Source organism: Bombus terrestris, chromosome 3, assembly GCF_910591885.1.
Source record: "Bombus terrestris chromosome 3, iyBomTerr1.2, whole genome shotgun sequence".
NCBI lineage: Eukaryota > Metazoa > Arthropoda > Insecta > Hymenoptera > Apidae > Bombus > Bombus terrestris.
In genome coordinates, this window is record NC_063271.1 from 6,447,745 (window position 1) to 6,466,547 (window position 18,803).

Below are 18,803 nucleotides of genomic sequence, written 5' to 3' on the forward strand. Positions count from 1 at the left end.
ATATTCAGATTGAACCGAGTGGATTAAAATTGAATTATTAATTCTTCGTTACTTCGTTTTAGTCGATAATCGTTTGGTCGTTTAGCAACGTGTGTTTTCTATTTAATCCTAATCGGCGTAAAATTGCAGTAACGAAAATTGAAACATAAGAAGATATCATAATTTGACGAATGAGAATTTCACAAGAGCCAATGAAGAAATACGAATGTACAGGGTGTTTCAATTATACCGCGACAAACGATACCGGTATATTCTATAATTAAAAATAGAAAAACAATGTTATATGTATAATCATAGGCTGGTAAATGCTGTATTATGATTTCCCGTTTCCTTTTGTACGTAAGAACGATGTCAACTTTGTTCATAATTTCTGTATTTTTGTTAGAACTTCGTAACAAAACATTTACGATCCACTGACCGACTGTAAGTAGCACGGCGAAAAATATTTAATGGAAAAGTTACTATGTGCACGCGAATAAATTACTTAGCAACTTTGAACTTTCTTTCTTCCCTGCTACTGTACATAAAACGCAGGTTAAATTTCCTAAACGCGAAACGAAAGTTTGCTAGAACAGCCAGCCAATATCTATCGAGGACGAAATGTGTAGATTACGAAAGAAATATCTCTAAGGAGTTAGCTGCGGAACATAACAACGTTCTACTATCGTGTCCCGAACAAATGCTAAAGATGTAAATTGTCAAGATAGCAACTGGTGTGTCGTGAGCGATCGTAATCGCAATTAATCGACCGTCATTATACGCTGTATTAACCAGCGATAACAGTGAATCTAAGTTGATGGTAGCAGCGGACGGGTTTGTAGAACGTATGCCATCGGCCGCAAGTTATTAGCACTGTCAGACGAAATTACTTTATTTCCGTATTTAAATGAACCTCGCGAACGGCGGTCGCGTGTCAAGCTGAATGTCCGAATGTCCTTTTCGCTTGGCTGACTATGATTCTACCGACTCTGCTGAAATCGTATACGTCCTTTTTTTTTTTCTTATCACATCAACGCAGTGGAAAATTTATACGTAGCCTCGAACTAGAAACTATCTTCTCGCTCGTAAATCATCGAAATAATAATTTTATCAAATATATCCCGCATTTATCGTTAAATAACCTTTTTATATTTTTATCAAAGCACGCACGCGAGTATCGATACAGTACGTTTTTAAATTTACGAATATATAGATCCTTAGGAATTAAAAAATATTTAGGAAATAAGGTCTTTTATTTTTGCCAAAATTGGCGCGTGCATCGTTACAGGCAGCTTCGACGTTTGGATCGTGTCCTTTCTAATTTGCAAATACGTTCTTTCGGGATTATAAATATCTGGCTCGTTCAATTAATTCTGTTCGTATAACTAGGAAATTCGGTAGCCCTGCAACTACTTTCCATCCGAGTCCATTTAAACTTTCGCTACGAACGCAGTCGACCAATTTTAACTAATTTTTGTTCGAATACAGCATTCAGGCTTGTCATATCTGGAACGAAAAATTGCGGAATACGTGAGAAAATTTACATGGAATTTCTGGAGGAAAGCGAAAATTTTTCGAGCTGAGTCGAGCAGTCGGTGAAATACATCGATCGGCTAATTTGAGGGTAGCGAGTGAAAGTTTCGGATCACGGCCCGATAGTTACTGGTGGCGTAAAGCGAGGAAATGAATTATGAGAGCAGGAACTGAATATCAACGTAACAGAACGCGTGAATTATTTAACCATCCTATTTACGAAGCTGAGCAGCGCGTTGAATTAAATTTATGCCCTAGTCATATGCAAAAATGATTCGCGAGGAAGATTAATGGAACGACCATGATAATTTAGAGGGTTCTTCGATCGAATCTTAATCCGGCTGTTCTTGCCGACCCTTTTCTGCTCTTTTTATTTCCAAATCGGAATTTACGTGGAAAATGCTTTCTTTCTTCCATGCTGTGTTGAATAAGATTTACATTTTAATAAATGGCACATACAAAAGTATAGTTATATTCGTATAAGAGCTGCCATTTCTTTATAAACACTATTTTCTCCGCTACCAAACTGTAAAATACCTTTGGAATAAATTCCCGTTTTGCAAGTATATACGTCTATATAAAGCAACACTACGATGAAGAACGTAGAAGAACGATGCCTTTAATATATTCGTTTCACCTTTCCTTTGTTTATAATAATTATAGCATATGTTTATAATAGGACGAATTTAGGTAGTTTATAATCGAAAAGCTACGACTCGGATGCTTTAAACCAAATCAAATCTCCTTCATTTCCTTTTTACACCAATCTCCAAAAATCTCACTGTACGTGCAAATATATAAAAAAGGCAGCTTCACATTATTAGCCGACAGTAAGCAAGACACGCGATAAATTCCACTGGAAAATAAACACGAAAGATCACGCTGTATAAAACTTTTTCTCAGAGAACTCGACAGAACCTTTTAAACTACATGGCCAAATCTAACGCGATAATGCCGCGGCCGCCTTTGAACGCGCATCAACGTGAAACACAGCGATGAAAAAGGTTGGACGACGTTTGCGTCGTTGCAAAAGGGACACGGGGTCTTTAGTGCACCGAATTAATTCAGCAGGTTGTACGGTGCTCGTCTACAAAGTAACGTTCGTTTCTTTTTTTCCTCGGGGCCAGCTCGCCTCACGGTTTCTAATGTTTCCGCGGGATGGGTCTCCTTGCGTCGTCGTCGGCCACTTCGCCGCCAGAGATACAATTTATTCGCGCGAGCGACGTCTACAGGAGTTGGCCCTTCCGGTTCGTAACAAGATATAATTCACTTGCGTCGCTAGCTAACTCGACGTAGCACGCGGGTACATCGTGTCAGGGCCAACTTTGTCCTTGCCTGACGGCCGCGACGCATTTTTGCAGCGGACATTTCACGTTTGAAACGAACTGGCTGGAAAGAACTATGACGTTTCTTTTGCCAGGCTACTTTCCTGAAGACTCTCTCGTTTTTATCTCCAATGTATTTGATCTCTGTTTTTGTAGAATGTTTGGCGAATGTTTTCGAGAAAACTCTTGGTCCTCTTGTTTTCTACTTCGCTCGTCTTCTATCTCGTCGCTCGAGATAAGACAAACAACAAGGAGGACAGCTATTCGATGCAAAGTTTCCGGTGTTTCGCCTATCTCGGTCGATTATGACAAATCAGATATCGAAACGGTACAAGATTAATTTGCACGATAAGCAGATGCTTCCTATTATAGAGGGAAGTTGAAAAAGATAGCAACCGTAGTAATCGAATGTTTTACTAATTCAGAGTTGTCGCGAACCCAAGCGCTGCTTTCGAACTTTCCCAAAATTTAATTAAAACTTTGGAATTCTGAAAAATCGTAATAAAACTTACGCGAAAATAAATATTAACAATCTATTATACTTGGAAATTATTTATCGATCGTGTCGGAAAATATATTGCCCGAGTATCAGCGACAAATTTCCAACGATCCATCTTTCTCTTCGTAGAAATCATTCGCAAGAAACATCATCTGATTAAGTTGTAATGCTCACGGCTTCTATAATTACTTGCCTGTGATCGTACCGCGTATATGCAGATACATATACGAGACTTCGTCAAAATTATTGCTTAGGCAAACTCAGTTGATTCTTGCTCAAAGCTGCTTACCGACTGCCTGCGAAGACTAGTTTGCAAAGATCAAGGTTTGTATTTCGCTTTGATTAGTATCGATTAGACGTATCAGTTAAGACGAACTAACGTTTGCTACAAGCTTATGTTTGTGCATATTCGGCGGCGATCTCTTCCTTCGTCTAACGACTATACACGAGAAGAACTAATTAACGTAGGCAAACAACCAGATAATTACGTTCTGAATTTTTCTCAACAAGGAAAATTATCTACGTTATATCGTTTGATTTACATGTATTTCGTATTAAAAGAATTTAAATAAACGTCAAAAAATATTCGCTATCTCATACAATGCGATTCGTTGAACGAATTGTCGACCATTTTACACAGAGTCAATTATGTTTATATTTTCTTGATTCTTTCGGTCTGATGCCTTTTCGAATCATTCAGAGAATGATAAATACTTTTTACATATTAAATTACGTTGCGTTTCGATCATTAATTTTTTATATCGCTGAAACTATTGAATGTTATTGATCGATACCTCAAGTTTTTAATGATCGTTCGCATGAAAATTATACTGTAGTAAAAAATACGTGTATATATATACATATAATATATATATATTATACCGTAGAAAAATTTGCTTATATCACACTTTGATATGTACGCGTTATGATGAATTTCAAGCTCGCGATATGTTCAATGCTTATACTTGTCAACCTAAGAACCAGTATTTGTCTTAAATTTAATACCAACTTATCGCTAAAATTTATATTCCATCGAATTTTGATTCCAGCTTATATTGCTCGCAGTTGAGCCCTTCCCAAAAGTATGTAGCTATTATATATTTAGGAAACAACATTTTTCGAAAAAAGAAAATACCTTTCACGATAAAGCCCATATAAAGTGTATCAAGTTTTAAATGTCCCGTACAAATAGAACACCGCGGATTAAACGTTCCCCAGATTCCGTACATCTGCGTACGCGATTTGAGCTCTTTCACAGGCCAAAGCGGTTAACTCCATTAACTTTCTCGAACTTTTTAAAGCGCCACAGCACTCGATCGATCCTTATCTTACATAATTTCAACAACTTTTCCTACTCTCTGCTTCGCGGAGTTAGCCGATTTGGCGGATGAGCGGCTCGTTCATCATCGAAAAAAATCATTCTTTTCGATACACCGTTGGACCCATGGTGAATCTCACGAAGGAAACCTGTGAACGATTTCGTATAGAACGCAGGTTTCCCGTAACGTGAAGCGCGAAATTCAACGGTAGGAGATCGAAGGGGATTGTTTCCTCGACTTATCGCAGTGGCGAAGGAGTTCGACGCGGTTGTCGCTTCGAATCGTAAGACCACGGAACGGATTTCGAGCGGGTTCGTAGCGAATACAGCTCGGGTGGTGTAGAGTTTATCCGACCCCGACATCGAGCACTCTGTGATCGAAATTTAACTTCTGCCCGAACACGGAGAGGTATTTATTGCACGGAATAACAGGGCGCACCGATGCAAGCTGCACTTTTCACGCTAACCTCTGCGGATGCACGACTCACCGCCGTTGTAAAGCGGATTATTTATGGCGCGTCTCTTTGCCTACGCCAGGGAAACGCTTGTTTTGTACCTTTTTGTCCCCTCTTTCTTTCCTCGAAATTAATACGCGCCGGGAATTACGCCGATACTGTCGCACGCTTCTCGATAATCCTATGGAAACCTCGAATAAGGGCTCTCTACAACGTATTTTGGTGGATGTTTATTAACACTGGAATCATACGTGTTATAACAAAATAATAATTACTTCTTCTCCTTTTACGATTACCGAGAACGTATAGATGTTTTTGCGAAAATTAATGCTGGCTTCTATTTAGCGGACACGCAATTATTTAGATGCATTTCATTGAATTAATTTCCTTACAATTTTATACTGATTTACATAGGCAACATTTAGGTACGTATTATGGTTCTATTATAGTTCTGACGTTAACAATGTAGTACAGTTCTACAGTGATCGTTCTAACACACACTGGTATAGCAGATATTTCGACAGAAGGCGATGTAACGTTAAACGCAAGAACCGCGTTAAGCGTTTCAGCTTATGGAACAGCGTAACTTGAAAACCGCTTTTCCTCGAAATATTCCAAATTTAGAGCCTCGTTCGAGATTTCGCAAACTTTGAATCGACTCGATCCTCGATTGAAAACGATCCTGTCGATTTTTAATCAATTTTCCATTGCTTCACGTATCCACTAAACTCGTGTAAAATACGCAATCGTTCTGACTTGATCCATAAATTTCAAAACGATAAAGCAGCCGATCGTGGATCTTAGGATCGTAGGATTTAGATGACCGATCGTTATCTTTGTTACTTTTGTAATTTCCGAACGAGAAGACTACGCTTTTACAGAGCTCGCCAACGTATTCGTCGCGACCGCTCTGCTTTGGTTTGCGAGTTTCTCGGTAAACGTGAGAAGACCTGTATACTTGTGTAAGTAGATATACAGTAAGTGAGAGCAATTTTTTTCATACAATAGATCAGAGTGCGAATGAATAATCGTACATGCTACGATATTTTTTAACGCCTCCTTACGTAGCAGTATTTTCTTACAATAATTTTGTTAATACAAATTCGATAGCACATTGGACTTTATCTTCCCTCTCCGCCTCCAACAAAGTACCATACAAGTTCGCCAATTTTTCAAAGTTGCTGGAAAATTATGTTCATTTCATCCTGGGAATTTATGTATGTTGTAGTATCGTGGACAAAAGGTCTAAGAGATATCGGCTGAACCATAAACAATGTCGCGAGAAAGCCGAGGTGTCAACAGGCTCAACAATGTGCAGTCGATCCTTCAATCGAATAGTTTCGTGGAACAGGCCTGCATGACCTTGGCCACGAGCTGGTGCGGAACACGTGCGTGGTGCAGCTAAGATAAAAAGACAAAGGGATGCTAAGAGAGAAAGACGAATCAACGATCAGTGTCAGTGGAGAAGCCGGAGAATGTCAGTTGAGAAGTCAGAGAGTGCGAATTGCGTTGTCGAGATAGTGTGGTTCGCGTGAGAGAGAGAGAGAGAGAGAGAGAGAGAGTGCGTTGGATCCGTGGTGACGAGAGTTGCGAATTAACTATTTAGTTGTCTATATCATAGTACGTTATTGTGATTAGTTCACGTTAAACAATCATCGTTTCCTGTTTAATCAACATCTGTACGATTCATTCATTGCAAATAAATTGATCGTAGTATAAGATCCTACAATGTATATCACGTTTATGAAATTTATGAAATACTCTCTTACGCCGCAGAATCTGGATCTAAACGTTTCACCATTGACCAACAATATTTATAACGATGTTATCGCGAGTAAATAGCGGTGTTCCGATGCTTTTGCATGAGATTAAACAGTCGTTCCACTGAAAAACAAACAACCGCGATGAAAAATATTCGTTTCACGGTGAGCTTTCTAACTGTATTTGCTCTGTTGCTCTTTTTTTTTGCATAGCTTTCAAGACGATATCGAGAAAGAAACTGTATTGATTTTATTCAAATTGATATCTTTTCATGATTTCGTACGTAATTTGTCATACGATATTTTACTACGTAAAATTGGCAGAACCGGTTAGAATCACGTGAAATACATTGAAAATGAGATTTCATCATTATCATATCGGTATCGATGAATTATTTTATCGAATAACATTTCACTTCGAACGAAACGTGACGAAGTTGGCTATTTCATCTCGACAAGTACGTAAATTTCCAAAGATAGATCATTATTTCGTCGTATCTGTTAATTTGTTTGCCGTAGTTTCCGTGCTTTTGCATTTGTTAATGACCGCGTCGAACTTAAAGAATCGTACGATCTCAATTCGTACTTCATCCTGAAACGAGTTCGCAAAATATGACAAATATTGTGATGGGCAGGAAAAATTGATTATTCGGTAGAAAACGATAAGATCCATTATCAGAAACTTCGCTGTTTTCCAATAAATTATGGAATAACAGCGTATTTTTAACGAAACGTTAAACCTTCAGGGAAGAATCTTTGTACGTTTTAAAAAATTGTATATCGAACGCGAGTACGACGAGTAGAATTTTGCAGGAAATTTGAAATTGCATTTTCGATAAAATGTTGCGTCGTGTTGTAAATTAATATTAATTTTTCAAGTGGAAATTTATGTACCCACAGCATATCAGTGTATACGAATGCCAAGTTAACGTGTACCTTTAGGAACTGAAATTGAACTGTATTATTTCACTTATTTTATTTCGCTGGTAGCTTCCACTTTCGACGTTATAGACTTTTTAATAAATGCAACTTTATTTACCCGCTTTAATAAACACGATATCCAGCTTCTATTTAACGTGAAACAATTTTAACGAAATGTAATATATTAAAATATCAAATTTGATATACGCCGCGACGACAAAAGAATTCAGGATATGCCATCGATAAGCGTCGAACTATCTAACTTTAAATAAATCACTGTCGATAGAAACTATTGCATGGGTAAGATTAATTGGCAAATTGGGTTATAATTGAGTATAAAATACAGGGGAACCTATTACGTCGACTGTGCGAAATTGAGGAAACAGGAAATAGGGAAACACATACTCGATGGCTGCACAGTATACACAGAAGTCAGACCAATCAATTTGAGAAATAAGAAATGAACAGAAACGATAACAACGAAAAGCGAAAAATTAATATGCCAACTAGCAAACTTCATAGAGGGAAGCATGAAGTTGAGAGTATTATGGAGCTTGGACGAATAGAGAAACCACAGAATAACAGCCAGAACTGGAACGAAATACCAAAGACTGACACAAACATTGAGTATCATTAATAAGGAAACGTACGCTCGCGTACAGGATTATGGCATAGAAATATACGTAGAAACGCGTTGGCAGGCAAATCTTACTGTTGGAACAACAAAACAAGACGAACTGGAAGATATATAATAATCTGTATAATAAATTAAAATATACATTTAGTAAGATACAGATAGTAAATTAAAATTTAGGACGAAGGTAGTGGTCCTGTTGCAATACAATACTGGTCCATCATCGCTTGTCTTATCTTCCTCTATATACATTCTAATTAATACTTAATTAGGCTAGTATATAACATGGATGTTATTATACATTTTCCTCGTTGGACAAGCAATGGCAAGTTACACGTAGTGCGTCGCTAGGAAAATCGTCGTACGAAAGAATAAGTAGCTTGCTCTGGCAGAAAACAAAGAAGAAATAGGAGAATTTGTATATTACGGCGACAGACGCATGCGAAAGTCAGTATTTATACATCGACGATTGTTTGGAACAATATGCTACGAGGGAGAATTACAAAACGTAAGAATTGATCGTGCAAGCGTGACCCGTGAAGCGATCGAGAATAATCAGGATTAATGGCAGCCTCACGCACGCAACTTTTACGACTATTACGAACCATTACGACCGGCGAGAGTATAGGAATAAATTAAGGTAGAGGCTAAATGTATGAAACGCGCGCATGAGTCAAGAAAGATCGTAACAGGCATAAATCACAATACGATAAAGAAGTATACGATACGATAAACCACGTTCGAATTCACCGTTTACGCCGAACTTGCGCATAGACTTTATTTCTTCTCGTTTCTTTCTTTTCTTCTTTTTTTTTCTTTACTTCCATTTTTCTCTTCAAGTTGCACCACTTCCGTTTTGTACCTGCCACGGTGTCGCGCGCGTACCTTTATAAGAAATTGCTATCTGAGAGATTCACCAAGAATCCTGTGTTATTTTTGTATCCAAACCAAAGTGTTGTCTAGAATAAAGCTGCGTCTAACAAATACAGTACACCAGCAGGGTAGAGCAGAAACTGAAAAATGCAATAGGAAGGAAGATGCAGTAAGATATACACGAACGTTGCAGTAGGATAGACAGGTCAAGTTATCGCGATACTTACAAGTCCAGGGGAAAGGAGCTAGGTAGCTGGCAGTCTATTGGATCAAGAAGAATATCGAAGGTAAGGACAAGGAATAGTGGGCACGATTAAGATGTGGGAATGTAAGGAATACGGGAGGAATAAGAGTAAAATAATGCAGACTATGTGTGAGAGAAAGAAAGAGCGAAAGAGAGGGTGGAAGAGAAAGAGAGAGTATGATGCATGTATGGAGCTAGCTACATAGCGTTTGAGAGGAAAGCTATCGGAAGACCTCAGGGGCTGGGTAAATAAGCTGGGCGCCAGTCTGAAGTTGAAAAGGAAAATCGAAAATTTGCTAACAAACAGTGTGAGATTAGCAGAAGATATGAAAAGTTCGATAGCGAAATTAGAGGCAGTGGTTAGTACAGAGGCAGAAAAGAAAAGTCTGAATAAAGTTAAGTTTAATTTATATAGATAAGATATATTTAATTTGTACTGGTTGAAATGGTTTTATTTTGTAAGTTAGGAATATTTGTATGTTTCATAGATGTATTCGTCAAAGTGCGACGAGACCGTAGATACAAACACACGTAGTGTATGGACAGAGCACTGAGTAAATAAAAATAAATAAAGAGATAACAAATACGATACGATATTAAATTTAATATATTTAATAGAAAACACTGTATTTTATAAAAAATCGTGGAGGCTCAGGACGAAATATTTTTTTAGACGAATTGTTTGTTAGAAAAAATAAACCTGTTATCCATAGTACAGAGATATAAACTAGAACGAAATGCGACGAGGAATGCAACGGATCGATTATGATAAAGGCTAGTAAAAAAAAAAAAAAAAAAAAAAAAAAAGAGCAATAACAATATCCGATACCACCTTTCTTCGCTTCTTTTCCACCCTGCTCCTTTTATTAAAATTTCAGGTTTAAAGGAGGTCAGAGGGTCAAGAACGGAGAATTTTTCGTCGATTATAGTGATATTTCTGGAGGCTTCAAAGATACTCGTAGGATAAAACCTTGATCAAACACCTAAGCTTTCCGTGACAAGTTTATTCGCGATTGACCGAATTCCTTGACACTTCTCCTGTTCCTGTTCCCGAAGGAAAAGTACGCTTTCCGATATCGAGTGTCACACTTGAAGCGTGCAAAGCATTCGCGATTTCTGATACCCTTGTCTACATAACTATCGTATCGTTCGATCACTATCGTTCTTCGTATCACTCAAAACTGCACTACGGTTGCGGTAATTGAAATATCAAAGAATATCCCTGTCATTTACATATGTTACAGAAACGATACGTTGTACGAATATCATCGATATTTTTACGCGGAAACTTGCTTCTTACAATGAAAGAAAAGCCTTATGAAAACAATGGATATCTATACGCGAATAGATCAATTTATTTTTTAACAAGCTATCTTTTGAAACGATCCCGTATATTTCTGTTAGAGAAAATTTTTTTACTAGCAGCTTCTTATAACGGGACTTTCACGGCATTCGTTGGAAACGGAGACGAACGGTGGATTTTCCAAGGTTTCTCAGTTAACTTTCCTTGCCCGCTCACTCAATGGAAACGAGTTTTCGTTCCTCCGTGTAATTTCGCGATACCGCGGTGCACCGGGCCGAAAAAGATACGCGATTTAATGAACGACACCGTGAAAAGTGTTTTCGATTTAAATTGCAAATTTCCTGCAAATTTTTCGGCATATAACATACTTTGCAAAGGCAAAAAAAAAAAAAAAAAAAAAAGAATAAAATTTATATCGAAATACGTTTGTACGATACGTTTCTGATCGAACAAAACGATTACTTCCACTATAAATATTACTGTTTTTTTTAAAAATAAAACTACATATACACAGGATGTTCCAAAAAGGCTAGTCGTATATAATTACTTTTTGTCAAGGGTTATAAATCTCAAATTTATAAAATTGCACAGCGTTCAGAAAAATCTTGTTCCTCACTGTCGAAAAATCCAATTCGAAGTATAATGGGATCTCTATTTTTGTCGCGAATTCGGTACAAATGGCCAGTGGACGACACAGTACGGAAGAGAACGTATTGAAAGATTTCCGAGCAATTTTCTCCGACTATTATACGCATTCCAAGTTCGTTCATCGAGGCGTCACGGGTCCCCAGGAGCGATCGATGGAATCTTCGCGCCGGGTTCTCTCTTCTTTTTTCTTCAGAAACAAATGGTCAATTTTATCGCGAACTTTTATCTTCACGTGATATATAGGAGCCCCTTCCTATTTCTCTGCTCCCCTTTCTCTTTTTCTCCGCTGTTGATATCCTTGCTTCAATCTGGAACCTCGGATATTGGAATAGGTTTACATAGGGTGTGCGATACAAGCTTTATTACGACGAATACGAACATCAACAGGCTATCTGTAGGATTTCGTTTAGCTTTAGGTCAATTTTAGGTCAACCGTGACACGCACTCCTTAGATTCCTTCAGGATTTTTCTTCCATGACCTCACGTACCAACGATACGACGAGCGAATTCAGATCGATCGTTGGATCGATCGTATTTAGATTTTAAAATAAGGATTCGCGAGAGGTAAACTCCCAGGATGAATTCTCTTTTAATTGTTAAGCCCTGAAAAATTTGTCATAATTACATGGCTTAAGATGAAAAAGTCACTTCTTTTTATATTTTTGTATATTTTAAACAAAATTTAGGATCGTCTCCTTTAGATCTTTTCATTTTGGTTCAATATTCTACGCATAAGGAAGCGTAAAAAAGATGAGATAAACAAAATGGAGAGATTTTTCGTACCATTGTATAATGAGGGGAATAAAACAGCCAGTCTAAGTGTAAAGCGTATATATCGCGTTATTAAATTCGAGTATCAATATTTGAATCATTGTTCATCGGGTAATATATTTCGGTATCCATAAATCAAGATGATTTAACGTTTACTATTTAATTCAGCGAACGTTACAAATATACTAAAAAGTATCAATATTTGAATCATTGTTTATAGAATAATATCTTTTCGTATCTACAAATCAAAGTGATTTAACGACTATTATTTAATTCGGTGAACGTTAAAAATATAGTAAATTTGTCGTGTCTCCTCGAAAAATACAGGATATGAAAATTTGTCACGCTATTCTTTCTTCAATTAACGATAATTTTTTCCATCTTTTAACTCCACGATTATTTTAATAAATCGCCTAAACATATACCTTATAAAAATTTATATATACGTCTCCTTATCACAATTTTCTGATATGTATCCGTTTCGCGCTTACGTCCTAGTTTTTATACGAATCAAATATATTATATGTGTGCGTGTATTAAAGTAAAGAGTAGGTACTCGAAAAAGTAGAAGCAACGAAAATGTCGATCAATTTACAAATTTGAATTTTCTCTCTGATTTCATATCGAGCTTCGAGCTTTTAGTCAAATTAACTGCCCTTCAACTTATGCAATTAATAAATTGATAAAAAGCGATACGAATGAACGTCGAAGCTTGCTTCGCAAGTTCGCGTCAATTTTGAATCGTTCGAAACTTTATTTCGTCCCAGCTTATGACGACAATGATCAAGAATCGCTGGTATCGAATTAAACGCAATAATATAATAATTCCTCGCAGATAACTTCGATCTACGATTTTAAGAATATTCTATTTACTCTTTCTTATCGAAACTTCTTAAATAACCGGATTAAACATCGCGATCAATATCCAATTCGAACATCGACGATTAGTAATTACCAATTATTTCTTAATTCTAACGATATGTGCAGTTTAACTTTTGTTTATTTCGACGTAATGTATCTTACTACGTTAAATAGTAATAAAAATGATATGATTGCATCGCGGTACGAATGAAATTCGCCAACATTTCACGGTATAATAGTAACACGTATAAAAAATTACAGCTTTAACCAACTCCTGCTGCTGCTGAAGCCTTTCTGGCTGCCGAAGCAGAACGGCTCGACGCTGCTCGCCAAACGATCCTCCTTTCATCCCCCTAATTCATTCGGCGAGTCGTGCACCACGTGCGGCGAAAGAAAACTACGATATCCTTCGTCGCGATACACGAAACGAACGCGATCGATTAACGGATTAGACGGAGCGACGAAACCCAAGATCACAGAGAGCTCTCTTTCTTCTCTAAAATCCCATTGTTCCTATGCAGACGGGTGGCTCTCCTCCTGTACACAATAAGCTTAACGACTCGATATAACAACTTCCAATGTGGATTATAAAAATATTAAATCTTCTGTAATATCAACTAGTTAACCCTATATGATATGTAAACTCACGGACCAATGTGATCCATGGCGACGGGGCCCGCGAAACGAGTCGCTGAAGCTTCAGGAAGCTTATACTCCTGAAACCGATCGTTCCATCGGACTCTCGCCTCTATTTTATTTTGGCCGGCGTTACTTCCTGTGAACAGTGTCTGTCCGTCCCGTCCGTCTGTCCGTCTCCGTTGTCTCTAGTTACCTATACACGTAAACACGTACCTAAGTACGTATGTGTGTGTGTGTGTGTGTACGCGCGCGCGAGTTCCCTTTTCTTGTACGTGTACGTGTACGATACATATGTGTACGGGTGTATGCAGGTGAATGTACGATGGAACAAGACGTGCGGTCTTGCGCGCAGCCACGCGGAGGAACGGGTAACAGCATCGATGGATCATTCTGCTCTCTTACCGGAGATCGATCGACCCAAATAGACGGGCGCGCCAAGCCGAGCCGAGTCGAGCAGAGCCGCGCCACCAGGTACAATGTGCTCGAATTCGTTCGTTCGCCACCGAGAATCGACGGACAGATATCCAGCCCCTCTGAGTAACGACCCATCCGGAATCTACTGTTCCACGTTTCGGTTGCGATAGGCCGCTCCTCTGGGATACACGTGGCCGTGACTGATATCGAGGATCGCTGCCCGATGTTCCACGCTATTCAACCCCTGATATTTCTGCCGACGATTTGCCCAGCTTTCACACGGTCAGACGTTGCCCGATCGATTTCGCACGCGCTGCCTGGCTAATTTTCTTCGTCCGCCTCGATCATCTCGTTACCCTTTCCACGACGAACGTTTAATCAATTCCACGCCTGCCGATCATCTTCGGCCGTCGAGTTAATCGGATGCCTATCGGATCACGCGTTGTTAAACTGACTTGGCGCGAGTCATTTTTCTACAAGCTTCTTTTAAATGTCTCTAACGTTCCATATTTCCAAGTTACACGCTCCTATAACTACGTTTTGTATCTCGTTTATATTTCTTTTATAATAAATTGTTTCGTAATAAATATAATTTGTCGATAGACGCGTTAAGCAAATTCGCACGGTATAGCGCGAAGAGTTCGGGCATTTTATATCACGGAAATAAATATGAAGTTTCAGACTGCGTTGCATGTTCTTTTATCGTTGGTGAATTAAATTGTGTGTGCGTTAAGTATCGTTGAACGATCGTAGGTATTTCTCGCTGAACGAATCCTTTTATCTTGTTCGATAAAAATTACGGATATTTCTGTCTTCGGTGAGTGGTGGCTATTGTCGGGAACATACGACGCAGTTCGAATAATTAGCTGATTCCCTGAGATAGACTCGATTTTTTATATCTATTTCGTGATCCGAAAGGTGTTTGTAATTTGCTGGTATTTTCGTATTTTCCTAAACGATATTACTATTGTATCAACGACGCGTTAACCGCGACACTGTACGAGAATGAAACTTGTTTTACGACGGAGCATCGATCGAGATGCAGAAATCGGTCTCGTCGGCGCTACGAAGCGACAACTCGAAGCATTTAGCACGCAAGGACGAACGGCTGAAACGCGAACACGAGAGGGGCTCAGGATCTCCGATAATAATGAAGAGTCCTGGCCGGAGCATATATCCATTAAATTGCATGCACTCGATTTAATGGCTTGACTCATTGCCACGGGCTCTTCCATGTTCACTCGAGTTCGCGTGCTCGGGCCTCCTCTTCGAAGAGACGGCAACAGAACTGTTGCACTTTTTTCAGAAAACGAATCGCACTCTCTCCTTTCTTCCCTACCAAAGGAACTCGTTTTATTATATCTCGCGCTGTTAACAAGACGATAACCGAGTATTAAATCATTGACGAACGAGAAACGTGTTTCGTAGATACTTTTTTCTTTTAATAATATTCCGGAGTAATTAGAATTTTTGCATCATCGTCCGTGCGAAATGAAAGATTTCTATCTGGTTTTTCTACGATTACTGATCCTTGGAATTCGAGCACATCGACAGTTCCTAAATCGCTGAATTACATTTAACCATCGACGCGTTACCCGTTTTCGATGTTACGGCTAATCATAAAATATAAAAGGTACTTATCCTGATCAGCCTCGATTCTTCCCGCGACGAGAAGCGCCAGGCGAAACTGCTGCTTTCGAAGAATTTTCAAATATCCAACGAAGTAATATCAGACGACAACGATGCACTTGCAGGTAACTTTGTTGCGTTATTTCTCGAACCAAAGGCGATCCTAATTAGTCTTCAAAAGCTCGAATATTTCCATTAATGAATTCGAATCACGAAGATGCCTTCGTCCTTTGTGGTACGAAATGTTCGCTTGATTCGCCGTTCAATTCCGCGTTGTTGTCTTCTTTCACAGGGTTGGCGTTGCTTAATTTGCCCTCGGTTCCCTGGACGATGTTTCCGCTAATTTCGACCAACTTCCTCACGTAATCCCCGTGGATCAAGATTTTCGAGGTACTCCGTAGCAATTACAAGATTCCTTTAACCGCGTCAAGCGCAGAAACCTCGCTCGCGTTCGCTTTGTTAAGAAGTTCTCTCGGACCAGCCGAGTTCCCGCGGAACGAACCTATTCTCTGTAGCTGATCCGCTCCTCCGTTCCGCGTCCAGATCTCGTCCATGTCGAGGGATCTTCGTGATTTCCATTCTTAAAATTCGATCGACGCAAACTAGAAGAAAAAAAAAAAAGAATTGTACCGCGTCAGTACCAGCTGCGCCATACTCCGACGTTTAGAAAAAATAAAGCAGCTTCTTCGCGAACTTTGGACTTCCTCGCGTGGCTACCCGCGTCTATGACACAGCGATCGAACCGCTTCTCTACGACGGCTATTCCTCAGGCCAGCCGAGATCTTCCCCTACGAGCTCGTAGAATCGTTGATTGTGTTCGTTGAAGAACCTCCTTAGCTTGGTGACCACCACGGGACTAACGCGTGGATGTCGTCTGCCTTTGCTCTCCTTCAGACATTTCTCCGACGTCTCATTGCGCAGACAGTAGAAGCCTTTCGTGTGGTTGAAGTAGAAATTGTGCCTGCCGATCCGTGGCTCCAATCCGAGGAAATTCTCGATCCTGCGCAACTGAGGCACCGGATCCTCGATCAATTGGTCACCGTTCACTATGAGGATCTGCTCCCTGGAGAACACCTCCAGCCACCTATGCATGTACGTGTGGTACAGGGAAATCGCTACTGGCCTGTACGACTCGTTGATGCTGCCGTCCGGTCGTATCACCAATTCCTCGAAGCTACGCGCCGCCTGCTGTTGCTGGATACTTCGTGGTGTTCCATTCGTCAGGGTCGAAGCGGTCGCGGCGTGCGTCCGCAGCTGAGTGTAGTCGGATATCGCTCTGGTCACTGGTTCCCGCACTATCAGCAGCAGCTTCACGCTCGCGTTCATCGCGCGGATTCTTTCAGGTACCTGCGACGAGAAATCGGCGACGTGAGGAATTATCGTTAAGCGCGAGAAAATGAGAAAATCATGCGACAACAATTTCGTTGCGAAATTTTAGAGAAAATTGTCGTACGCGTGTTTCGTGTATTATCGTTTACCTACGTTTAATATATTGAATTTTATAGCAGACGTAGTATCGCAGGTTTTAGAACAGTGATCGTCATCGTAACGATTATGTGTAATTGACTTGATACGTAGCTGTGTATAATAATTTGCATTTGTAGGTCGTATGACACGCGAATTTAACACGTGAAAGGGACTGTTTTAAAATTGTCGATTTACGATTATCAAACGTACCGGTCAGAAGCCACATCGATCAGCTTTAAGTAACTCGAGAAATAAAGAGTTTTTTAAATTTACCTTCGAATTTTTTAGAATCTTCTTGCGATGAACGAACTTACGAAAGCAAAAATCATTTGTTCCTTTAGAATATTAATCGCGCACTTATTTAACGAAATTGAGAAATTATTAAAATGCGCAGTTGATCAGTATGGCTTTTGAAAGCCATCATCAGATGAAAATCGTTTTTGCGATTCTACAATTTCCACCTCGTTTCCTTGAATTCGTTGAATTGAATTATATATAAAATGCATTTTATCGAAAGGATAATCACGTATGATAATATTACGGTTGATTACGACCAACAACGCATCCACGCATAGTGTCAAGCGTATTTCGTGTAATGATATTCATCGTGATATCCAGAATTTCGTGGCGCCACGCTGTTTACGTTTGGAAGCTATACACGAATGCGAGTTGCATGTTATTTAGCAGTAACGCTAAAAGCAAAAATGTGTTCGTAGACCGTGGCATTAACTGCGATTATATCCAGTGTAACGTTTTTATTAGGCATTTTAGAAAATGGTTGTTCCAACAGAAATTACTTCATAAAAACTGGCTTTAGTTTAATTTTTGAAAATTCGATACGCGTTATCGCACCAGCCAATTGTTCTAATAGAATTCCTTTTACTTTATCCGATATCTCTATCTCGTGTAAAATTTCGAATTATCTGATATCCTAATTACTTCGGAGATATTTATCTTCATTTATTAAAAACATCGTTTCGTACAAAGGAAGATGAAGTTTTAACACGTTTCCTTATTTCTTTTTTTTCTTCGGTAGGAACATCCTGTGCGTTTTGCTTCTCGCTTTGGAACGTTCAATTTGAACGTATAGTTTGCGAAGGGAATATGGTGAACTCTTAAATTACGGTATCAAGCAACAGCACCGTGTAACGTTGGCGAATCGAATCGCGTGGATTTATCTCCTCTTCGAGGTTGTAAGGAACGAGTTAACCTTAACACCATATGATTCTATCGCGAACCTTGCTCGCCAAATTAATTTCGGGTGACTGAATCGGCCGAATGAACCGTGAAGCGACCCAATACGTAACTTTCGATTTACAAACCGATTTACTACCGACTACTCTATTATTGCGTGTCTTTCGAGCTGGCGAAAAAGCCATCGTACGACGATTAAACGTTATCATTAGAACGAAACTGTTTACCTATCTTTAAGCTACGACGAATGATTGGTATTCTCGTAAAACAGGCAGCGCGATATTTAAATCGTCCTCTCTTACGCAAAGCAACAAGCGCAGAGATAGCGCCGTGTCC

At 39.3% G+C, this 18,803-nt stretch overlaps 1 protein-coding gene across 6 annotated transcripts in view; it reads right to left on the bottom strand.

Annotated features, from left to right (window-relative positions):
* Positions 1-1,250: 1,250 nt before the first annotated feature.
* The window catches only part of LOC100645554 (heparan sulfate glucosamine 3-O-sulfotransferase 5), a 155,891-nt gene continuing 138,338 nt past the window's right edge, over positions 1,251-18,803 (bottom strand). For 4 of the 6 annotated variants that reach the window (XM_003394102.4, XM_012320521.3, XM_012320522.3 and 1 more), the window contains one exon: positions 1,251-17,153. In XM_003394102.4, coding sequence (XP_003394150.1) covers positions 16,566-17,153 — 588 coding nt within the window. In that variant the 3' untranslated portion in view covers positions 1,251-16,565. The remainder of the gene's footprint in view (positions 17,154-18,803) is intronic. The other 2 variants (XR_007223492.1, XR_007223491.1) reach the window with 2 other exon arrangements.